This window comes from Kryptolebias marmoratus, linkage group LG23, assembly GCF_001649575.2.
Source record: "Kryptolebias marmoratus isolate JLee-2015 linkage group LG23, ASM164957v2, whole genome shotgun sequence".
Taxonomy (NCBI): Eukaryota; Metazoa; Chordata; class Actinopteri; order Cyprinodontiformes; family Rivulidae; genus Kryptolebias; species Kryptolebias marmoratus.
The window spans coordinates 3424006-3435608 of NC_051452.1; the positions used below are offsets into that span (position 1 = coordinate 3424006).

At 43.2% G+C, this 11603-nt stretch overlaps 1 protein-coding gene across 3 annotated transcripts in view; it reads left to right on the plus strand.

The window, feature by feature from the left end:
• The window catches only part of LOC108249339 (interleukin-1 receptor accessory protein-like 1), a 279953-nt gene extending 272937 nt beyond the window's left edge, over window positions 1-7016 (plus strand). For all 3 annotated transcript variants that reach the window (XM_037973923.1, XM_037973924.1, XM_037973925.1), the window contains one exon: window positions 3632-7016. In XM_037973923.1, the coding sequence (XP_037829851.1) occupies window positions 3632-4359 (728 nt within the window). In that variant the 3' untranslated portion in view covers window positions 4360-7016. The remainder of the gene's footprint in view (window positions 1-3631) is intronic.
• Window positions 7017-11603: the final 4587 nt, after the last annotated feature.

Consider the following 11603-nt stretch of genomic DNA (forward strand, 5'->3'; position numbering starts at 1 on the left):
TTGCTGAAATCTTTGTGGGCAAATGTGAAGCATTAGCGCACATTTTGGCTTCGGTCGCTGCTCCTGCACGCTCCCGGCATTCTGATGTTAACAGGAAGTGATGTCACGTGTCTTCTTCCTGAGTTATTTGGGGTTATTTTGTATTCCGCGCTACACAAACCCACAAAGAAGAGACTAGACCGCAGAAACGGTGGCGAATCACTTTAGAAACAATAAATATTGGGTTAAAGTTGCAGAAAGTTGTGATTTCGAGGGGTTTGCTTGATTTTGCGTTAATAGTTGCGATCGCAACATCGCAAAATCCAGGAGTGTCTGTTTTCTGACAAATTAGCCAAGTTAACCATCTTTTAGACCAAAAAAAACATCTAAGTCAGTCGTTATTTAACGAGGCATTGTTAAACTGTTCGGTGAGAATTAGCTTTTGTGCACCGTTTAGCCTGGATGTCAGAAAGAAAAACCAGATTGCCCAAAAAAGAAAGTTTGCCGTTCAGTATGTGTAAGAACGTTCACGCAGCTTCATTTCAAAAATAACCAAAGCAGCGATGTTTACAAGTCCGTAAACGTTGATTCGGGTTTTCCTAAACCCTGAATTTTTCCAAATCAGAGGTGAATTACGTCCACGAGGAACGAGCTCCTCTTTAGGCCGCCTCTGACCAATCGGGCGCAGGTGAAGCCAGCTGGTCTCACCGCTGAGCCGCGGCGCCGGCTTACCCTGGCATGAGTTGAGCTTCGCGGCTCTGCTGCAACCTCCCTTTAGCGGCTCGGAGGCGTTGCCTTCAACTCCGGCTGCTCTCCTTCTGTAAATTCCACGGAGATGGGGTGACGGCGTCTCGGGGTCTGGCTTGAAAGGGTTTCATGAAAAGAGGCCTTCAGGTGGCAGAGAATAAATCCTCTTTATGGGGCAGTCGTTGGACGACAACGTAGCCAGCTCAACTTTTTTATGCTTGAACCTCGTGCTCTCATTGGGCCATGGTTCTCTGGTCTTCTATGCTTAGGGACCCCTGTCCTTAACCTTAACAAAGACGTGCATCATGCATAGTCCAACGGATGATAATCCTCACATTATTAACGACCAAACCCACCAGTTTAAGTGCCTAAATTCCAGTTAAGTACATTAAAACGCCTTTCATGCCTGACACCTCAGAGTGCGTAACAAGGACCTCCTGACGACTCCATAGATGTCAAATGGGATCTAAAATAAATGGGAGCTTGTGGCAATTCGGCAAAAATATCTAAAGGGCTTAACCCAGCCCTTCATACCACAGCACCAAATGTGTCGTAACGTGCAGAAGAACAATGTTCTCAAACCTGAGCTCTCTGGTGCTGTCAGGCTCCGGAAACCATCAACAGGAGCGCTGTGAATATTTTCTGACCCACGGTGCTTCTGGGTTCATTTCTGAAAGGGTTTCGCTCGAGAAAACGAGGCCATTTCCCCGCAGGAAGTGAGAGAAAAGCATCAAGTAGCATTGGCAGCCCGTTCCTCGGCTCAAGTAAACGAGGACACGGAGCGACGTGAGGAGAAAAAGGACATTTTTGGCTTTTCAGAGGCCACTGAGTCCTGAGAGCAAACTGTCAACGGAAAGCTTCGAGTTGGAGCTTTTTTCGACTTAACCGTCGATGATTCAAACTCCAAAAATGCTTCTCGGATCAATACTGAGGACACACGCCGTGCGTTGGCGGCGCTCGTCTTCGTCAGAGGCGTCCGTCTGAAAGGGACCGCCCCTTTCTTCCAAAAAAACGACGTCCGCGGAGGCGGCACAAAAGCCTCGGCTTACGTTTTTCCCCGCGTGGCTCGCGTCGACTCGAGTTCAAGGGGAAGGTCGCGCGCCGCTTCTCTCTCCAGAGTCGAGCTGTTTGCAAAGAAAGGCTTTTTTTATGTCACCCATAAAGAACAAAATCTAAACTCAGAGCTAACAAATATGTAACCCTTCCATGGCCTTCCTGAATACCTCTGAATGTGATTTTTCTTTAAAAAATGAATCACATTCAAGTATTTCCGGGTGATTATTATTGTAAACGGGTCTTTAATAAGACGTTTCCAGTGTTCACAACAGCAAATTCTGATTAAGTTTGAATGAGTTAAAGCAAAACAATAAACTAAATAATAAAATTAATTTTTCTAACTCAGTGTCATCATTAAGCTTGCCTCCCAAACCTACACTTTTATTTCTTTTCTGAAGGCTGTCTTACCATTAAATACCACTTTCGACTTTTCCATTACTGACGTAACTGATTCTAGATCAAATAAACATCAGTTTTTTATCTTAATTATGAGCAGTTACTTACTGGTCGCTTGTATAAACTGCGCCGTTTTTAAAACATTTGATAAATCTGAAACAAAGTACACGTTTATCCTAAATTGCTTCTGAAAACAGATTTCATTCGACCCTAACTGTTCGGGTATTTAAGATTACTTTCATCAATTAACACAAAGACATCTGATGCTAAAAGCCTCTGAGCAAGAAGGAAGCTAACGGTAAAAGCTAACCACGTTTGAAACGTAATATTTTACTATAAACTGTCCGTAATTAAAAACACGAGGTGTAAATGTGACCCACAACAAACTGAAACACAACCAGGATAGAAATTCACCAGTTACTGTTGCTATAAACACCGTTGGAAAAGAAATACGGTTGTTTCTTTTATGCTAGCTAGCTTAGCGTAGCTGTAGCTAAACTGCGGCGTAGCTTTAGCGGATTTGTTGCGTTTAGCATTAAAAAAGTATAAATAAACTCCTTATTTACTCTTTTTTTCCTCTTTAGGTGAACTTTTTTAAAAAGAACAATTTTACAAATCTGTTAAATGCCCGTGTCTGCACGAAAAACGACGATAACGAAGTCAATTTTACAGACATTGAGCTAAAATTTGATCGTTCTCTGAGTGCGATCAGAGGCAGGAGGTATTTATTCCTTAAAGAAATGCTAGTTTCGTTTAAATATCTGTATGGATTTTCTTCTTTTAAATATAGTTTTCTCTCAATAAGAAGCTGATGTTTGTTGTGGTTTAAGATTAGTTTCAGAAACTAAAACAAAATGATTTAATTTAGGTGAACTGTGGTTATGTAGTATATATTATTAAAGTACTGTAATGTGTTTCAGTACAAAATATAAAATATATCTACCCCCTCTGTTAGCTAAATGTAAAGTATTTGGGTTCATTTCATCTTTGATAAAATGGAAAATCGCCCCGGACTCTGAATAAAAAACGTAAAATGGCGACTTTTCCACCCGAGCCCGTTGCTCCGGTCGTTCGCCTCGGGCAGAGCAAGGCCGGAGAGGGAATCACGTGACTCAAAGACCAGCCGACACGAAACACACGAGGCTCGTAAACGGCGGTAGGGTACGGAGTTGGAAAGCCCGGTTAACCCCGCCCACCCTGCTGCTGACGCCGCCTTCTGTCGTGGCCGAGGAAGGCGAAAATCAGGCGTTGGCTGCAGGCGAGCCGAGGGCCACGCCGATGTCTCGCTGACTCTTATTTTTTTGTGCCAGATGGTGGAAAAGTTCTCAGTAACTGGCGCCGTTTGTCTGAGAGAGTCGTCTCGTCGCCAGCTGTCAGCGCTCTGATTTGACGTTCTGTAAGTTTGATTTGCTGTTCATCCGACGCACCTGTGTCTCTGTCTCGATGGCTGCAGCCTACATCGAGGACGTGGCTCGCTGCGTGGACCAGAGCAAGCGCCTCATCATCGTCATGACGCCCAGCTACGTGGTGCGGAGGGGGTGGAGCATCTTTGAGCTGGAGACGCGGCTGCGCAACATGCTGGTGACCGGCGAGATCAAGGTCATCCTGATCGAGTGCGCCGAGCTGCGCGGCATCATGAACTACCAGGAGGTGGAGGCGCTCAAACACACCATCAAGATGCTGACGGTCATCAAGTGGCGCGGGCCGAGCAGCAACAAGCTCAGCTCCAAGTTCTGGAAGCAGCTGCTCTACGAGATGCCCTTCAAGCGCATGGAGCCCCTCAGCATCTCCCACGAGCAGGTGCTGGACGTCAGCGAGCAGGGCCCCTTCGGCGAGCTCCAGACTGTCTCCGCCATCTCCATGGCCGCCGCCACCTCCACCGCCATGGCGACGGCGCACCCGGACTTGCGCTCAACCTTTCACAACTCCTGCCACACCCAGCTGCGGCAGAAACACTACTACCGTAGCTACGACTACGACCTGCCGCCCGGCGGCACGCTGCCGCCGCTCTCCGCTCTGGGCAGCCAGCACACCTACTGCAACATCCCCATGACGCTGCTCAACGGGCAGCGGCAGCAGGCCAAGTCGCCGCGGCAACAGAGCCTGGAGGAAGCCCACGGCAACAACGCCATGCTGCCGCTGCTTCCTCGGGAGACCAGCATATCCAGCGTCATCTGGTGACAGGGACGGCGGCGGGCGGGGCGGACCGGAACGCCGTCATCGGTTGTTCGGGGGGAGGACTCGGACACCCGAAATGCACCGGAGCTGGACGGGTGGGCGGGGCTAAGGAACTTGCTGCTGTTAAATTTTGCACGAGGACGCAACAGGAAAAGAGCGGACAAACCAGAGCTGGGACAGGTGGTAATAAAAAAAATAATAATTCATTTTTATTGTTTTTGTTCCAATAAGAGCTTTTATTAAAAAAGAAAAGAACATTTTTGTATGCCTGTATAAACACTGACGTAACACAAGCCAACACTTAGGATCATTTACCCGCAGAGTTAAAGGAAAACAGGGTTTTGTACATATGGTTTTTTCTAATTCTTCGTAGCAAAAGTGTTTCTTTTATTTTCCATGAGTTGGGAATCTTTTCTTTTTTATTTCTTTTGTTTCCGTTTGTACTAAAGTGAGGCCTGTAAGATGTGTTGGTAAAACCATTGTTACCTTTTATTCTAATTCGTTGGCTGTTTCTGAAGATTTTCGGTGGGATTTTTATTTTATTTTATTTTTTTTTTGAGGAGACGCGAACGTTTCAGCCCTCAGGAAAAGGGTGAGATATCAGGGTCGGGTGTTTCAGCTCGACCAGATTATGCAAAAATTTCAAACAGTCCGGGCAGCGGGACGGGTTCCCACACACACACACACACACACACACACACACACACACACCACCCCCAGAACAAATTGTTTGTGGAAATTGAAGAATATGGTGCTAGGCTTCACATCTCTGTTTCGCTCACAGTGACATTTACTTTCAAACAGCAGCCTTGCTATTTACATAAACAGATTATATCACTAAAAAAAAAAAAAAGTAATTATGTGTATTATTTTCTCAAAAAAAACTTTAAAAAGTATATTTTTGTAAAAGGGATGTTATGAAGTTTATGATGAAAAGAATTGTGGGGGGAAAGTTTGTTTTTATTTGTTTTATTTTGTGAAACTGCATAGATAAGAACCGATGGATCACCCGGTAAATCTGTTACTCTTATTTTGTAAAACCAACAACAGGTTTTGTTTCCATCTCAAAAAAAACCCACACAAAACAGACTTTTTAGATTTTTTTTCTCCTGTAATTGTCGACTTCATTGTCCTTTCGGCCACACTTCAACAGGGACGAAGCGATCGATGATGTCAGCGCCGGCGGAAGAGACTTCCATCGCCGCACGAAGCGTTTCCGTTTTACCGAAGGCTGTCCGTTTCCTCTGTTACCGGTTTTGTCTTACCTCTTAAAGTCATTTGTCTGAGTTACTCTTTCAGATAAATATATATTTCCCTGAAAACAAACAAAAATATGTAGACGAGGATGAATCGTTTTACTCCCCAAGTTCCCAAAATTCCCGATTTTTTAGGAAAAAGGCGGGAATTTCCTTTCTGTATAATGATAATTTATCTCTTTTGCGGTGAATTTATGTGGAAAAGGCTACGAACAGTTAATATTTCAGCTAGCAGCCTCTTTGAACAGCTTCAGTTTGGAAAAACGGTTTAATTCTGACCGGACTGATGATGGGTTTAAAAAAAACAGCATTAGCCTGAATTATTGTGAGGTGTTTGAGGCAGCGGTCCGCTTTCAGACTAGCCGTTAGCTTGTCGTTCGAGGCGCCATCTGCGACGGGTAAGATACCGACGGTTCACAAGCCTTCCCACAAACCCCCACTGCCAAACTGCCGCTCCAATATCTCCTAATTACGTCCCACTGAACGCTCAACCGTCGCCGTGGCAACCTGCTCGTCGCACCAACGAGCAACGTAGAGGAGGTGATGACGCAGTCCCAGACAGATCCCTTCCAGTGAAAATAAAGATAAAAATGTGTTTAAACGTGCCAATTAAACCCCGACGTTTAACTAAAACGTTTTCTTCCAGACCAGAGCGAGGGAAGTCGATTGTTCCCGCTGCAGCAGATGTGCCATATCGTTTTTGTTTTTTTATTTTTGAGAAACTAACTTCGTACTAAAACACCTGCAGCGTCTGAAATGTCTCCGTCAGTGCCAGCGAATATGCAAAGTGAAGAACCCGTAGAACAATAAACGAGAAACGGAGTTCTCGAACGCATCACATTCTGCCTTTTTGTTTGTTTTATTTAAGTTTTCCGTTTTTTAAACAGATTCCGTTTTTGTTTAAAAGCCGGGGCCGGCACGTTGGCGTCGGAGCCGCTTTGCGGGCAGAACCAGGCCTGCTTTTAACTCGCCAGAAAGAATGGATCGATTCTGCTCCGGGAGCGCCAGCGTCGGCTCTGGAACGTGTAAATAAAATCTAAACGGCATCACAGTCGAGATGAAGACAATCGAGCCATAATTCCCGTAAACGGACGGGCGGTTTTCACATCGACGCTGATCCTGACCCGAACGGCGTTCGGCTTTGGGAAGTCAAAGGGTCGCATTTTTTTCCTTAGCAGGTTTTGTTTTTAACGACGAACATTTCTGACGGCGTGGCTTTGATTAGAAAGGCGGTGGTGAATATTAATGACAATATATAGCACAGAATTATTCCAGGCACTTTCACGACTCTTGAGACAAACGTCTCCGTTTTCTGATTTATTTTCTATTATGTATCTGCAATGTTCATTAAAAGAGATACTGTTATTAATAATAAAACCACATTTATGGTATTGTTATTGCTCAGTCCTGTGTGTGGCTGTGTTCAGGGAGTGAAAGTGCTGTTTGTTTTGTTTTGGGTTTAAAAAAAAAAAAGACACCCAGCTCGCTTTGTTTATGGAGCGGCGGCATGGATTGCTGACGATGCCCGGATCTGTTTTCTTGGCAGAGGGCCGACTCGGCTGCCATAACTCTTCCCGTCTCCCGTAAAACCTTGGGAAAACAATCAATAATTCTCCTTTTTCCCCTCAGAGGCTGAATCAGCCGTGTTTTAAGAAGCCAAATACCAGGAGAGGGTCACAAGGCAGCGAGGAAATCCGTGTCCTGATGGTTGCCTTCCCCTCGACATCCACGAGGGGAAAAAAGGATTTATTATTTATGTACAAGTCGCACGTGTCGCGTTATGGGACCGTTCTCCTCCTGAATAGATTTGAGTTCAGCACACGGCTCTGCTGATGTGCGAGTTTACTCAGGAAAACTGTCACATTTATTGTCTCAAACAAAACAGAATCCATCTTCCTTCGATGTGCTTTGAAGCAGAAAAACATTTTTTGTTTCCCTCCCCTCGTCTCTTTTTTATGGAGTGCTGAGCCCATAATGTGGCCATTTACTTATTTGTCGGCGATCAAAGAAGCAGCAATAAAAAAAAGAAAAAAAAAACAGCAGCACACGGGGAGAAATTATGAGATACAACCAGACAGAACTAGCCTTAGGTGTTTGAACAAACTATGAAGCTAGTTAGCTTAGCACAACGATAAACAAGAAATGGAGGCTATGTTAGCTTAGCGCAACGATGAACAAGAAATGAAGGTTATGTTAGCTTAGCGCAACGATGAACAAGAAATGGAGGTTGTGTTAGCTTAGCACAACGATGAACAGCTAAAAATGGTAATGTTAGCTTAGCACAAAGATGAACAAGAAATAGAAGTTATGTTAGCTTAACACAATGAAAAACAGCAACAAAAATGGAGGTTATGTTATCTTAGCACAATGATGAACAAGAAATGGAAATTATGTTAGCTTAGCACAACGATGAACAAGAAATGGCAGTTATGTTAGCTTAGCACAACAATGAACAAGAAATGGAGGTTGTTAGCTCAGCACAACGATGAACAAGAAATGGAGGTTATGTTAGCTTAGCACAAAGATGAACAAGAAATGGAGGTTATGTTAGCTTAGCACAACGATGAACAGTGAGAAAATGGAGGTTATGTTAGCTTAGCACAACGCTGAACAGTGAGAAAATGGAGGTTATGTTAGCTTAGCACAACAATAAGAAGCAAGAAAGTAGGGGTTACAGGATGTAATTTTTTCACTCACACTTTTCTATTGTGTTTAACACAAAGCTAGATTTAATAACAGAGCTCTTTTCTGTTATAGCTTGTCTAAATTTAAGCTAATTAGCTCATCAAGAAGCTAGTTAGCATAGCACAAAGATAAACAGCAAGAAAATGGGGTGTACAATTTGTAATGTTTTTCTTTTTCTGCTGTTTCTTGTCAAAATTCAAGCTAACACGCTAGTCCAGAAGCTATTTAGTTTAGCACAGAGATAAGCAGCAGAATAATTGATTATTTTCCAATATAATGTTATTGATTTTTAGGTTATTGCTTCTCTTTTGTTTTGTACAAAACCAAAATCTACACAGGAGGTGTAAGCTTGACATTTTGACATATTGCTTTTACTGTTTGTACTTTTTAAATACCCAAATTTGCTGCCTCCCATTATCTTGTTCCTGCCCGGACCGAGACAGAAAGGTTCTCCATAATGTAACGCATCGGGCTCACCTGATTATGCTAATTAGCGTTTGTTTGATCAATGTTCATTAGAGAGGATGCATTGTGTGTTTGAATGATTTCTTTTTTTTTTTTTTTCCCCCACCTGGATCCGGATGCTTTAAATCCTTAAATGTGGAGTTTTAAGGTCAGGCGGATATTTTGGGGTTTTGCATTTAGAAAACGTAAGAAAAAGTAGCGTCGCCTGTGCTTTTAACTGCATTTTGGAGCACACCATTTTCCAGAACATGCTTTCTCAAACTTATGTTCCAGTGAGGATGAATCGCCAGCTTGAGCCCTCGGACCCGACCAACCGAAGCAAAAACATCCTATCTTCTGTGACGGGGGTGAAAGTCGCCGTCCTGCGTTCACGTCAGCGTTCGTCGTCCCGGTTCCCTCCATCGTCTCCGCGATGTCAGCTCAGGACGTCTCCAGATGTTGTCATTCAAGCGGACGCCATATGGCGTGAGAAAAGGAGGAGCTCCTAAGCTCTGACACCCCCCCCAAATGAAATCATTTTCACTTCATTACAGTGTCACAGCATAATAAGTTCCATGTCTGAGAGCACGTGTTCAATGTGACGGGAGGCTTTCGCTGCAGCGAGAACGGATCCGGCTGCAAAGCGCAGATGTTCCATGTCCTCTTCATATACGGGTGAAGAGTATTACTCACAGGAGCAGGTACTCCACCACCCCCCATGTTCCACAGGGCCTTGTTACCCATTGCAGTGTGCTCTGTGACATGCCTTCCACTCCAGGAACCAGGCCAGAGAGGTGTGTGTGCAGATAGAGCCGAAAGCATTTGGAGAGGCGACGCAGGCAGCTGTTAACCCAGTTTTTGGGGTAATTCTGAGCTCACGAGGCTTCAGCGCAGCAATAATTGGCTCTGTGTGAGCGTACGTGCCAGAGCCATGAATCACTAATCACTTAGCGGGCTCTTTAGTTCCGTCGCTTCTTCCCTGAGAGAGTCGCTCCCGTCTTTAATTATTTACCAACGCGTGATAGTGCTGGATGTCACTCGTTTGGCTTATCAAAAAGGATACTTTAGAACTCAGCTGATCCAAAAAAAAAAAAAAGAAACAAAACGTTGGCTGGAAGCAGCTGAACGTATAGATGAAGAGCTTCTATCTGCCAGTTAATGGGTCCAGGTTGAGGGGAAAATTCAAAGGGAGGTGCTGCCATCTGCTGGACATGTTTCCAAACTGCATCTTTGGCTCAGCCGGTCCATTTGCAAAGCATGCTGGGAGAAAAGGACACAATTTGGGCAAAATATAAGTAAAATGGAGTGGCTGGTAAATCCTTCAGTCATGATAAAAACCACATACATCTTCTCTAAATTGCTGTAGCTCTAATTTTTTTTTGTCCATTTGGAACCTGTAATTGGGACGAATAGAGGTTTTCTATCAGATAATGTGCTGCTGTTACTTTCCAATCCCTTTTAATGGCTCCCAAATGAGCAATGATTTAAAAAAAAAAATTATTATTTGTATTGTCTAGATAACAGACCGAGCAGTAGATGATGGATGGCTGTTTTACGTCTCGTAATGAGCTCCTTTTGAATCCATAACCAAACTCAAACACTCCACTCACCTTTCTACAAACTGTAGATCACCACCTCATCCATTTGCTTTGAGGTTTTATTGTTTTTTGATGGCTTTTTTTTGTCCGTTTGTTTAATTTCTTTCAAAGTGAAGCTGTTGTTGCAACTTTAAACTTACAGGACAAGCAAAAAAAAGTATGTATACAGAAAAGAGGCTAAAATATAAAATAAGAAGTCATAGGGTCCTATGCAGAAATATAATTCATGTACATAAGGAAACGTTCAACATTAGCGCCACGTTTCTAAATGTTTCATGAAAACCCGCCCTCTGATACATGAGATATTTTGCTAACAGAGCTGACATCAGCAGTTAATGCCAAAGTTTTAAGCAAAAATATTGCAACAAATCTAACATTGTGTTTGCTTTGGGGATGATAGTTAGCTACCACATCGATTTTTTTTAGCCTAATATGTGTAATAATGGCTGAGCTGTAGCCATAGTTTTGTTTGCTGAAGTTGATTTAGCTGTGGCGGCCATCTTGAATGGGTTTGATTTGTTCCAATCCACCCACCGGGTCATTTTGATAACAGATACACTCAAAGACATGGGCAAAACATTCAGCGGTGGGCAAAAACAATGTTGAAAGAAAAATTAAAATTTGACACATTTATATATAAAGTTTTACTACAGCTTATAAAAATCCTATTTAGCAGTTTTATAAGAAGGGTATTTATTAGGAAACGTGTACAAAACAAAGATATATGTTGTTACTTTTGATAAATGGAGCCTATTTTTCATTTATCACAGCGTTTTTAATCTTTTATTTTGTTTTGGAAGCGGGAAGCGTCTGTTTGCAAAGCATCATGGGTAAATGGCGCCTTCCAGCGTCTTCTCCGGTTTCGTCCAGGAGGCCGCCATTTTGTTTATTTACGGGCGCTCTATTCGAGCAGGTAAGCGTCTCAGTCTTTATGTACTCTTTTTAACAGAATATCTTTATTTTTTTCACCTTTAAGAGTTTGCTGTCGTTGCTGAAATAGCGCAGCACAAGTCTGGAGTCTTTCCCGTGAGACAAAAATGTTTGTTTTAAGAAAAGAAAAATCGCTAGCTAAACGCATTAGCATTAGGCTAGCTTCCGCTTATCACAGAAACAAGACTTTTATTAAAACGAAAACACGGAGGTGTGTTTATTTGTCATGAATGGGACACCAGACTGCCTTTTAGTTGTCGCAAATAAAAAGACCGAAGTTGTACTTCTTAATATTTTTCTTTCATGTGAAAACAGGAGCTAGCTAAAAGAGCTA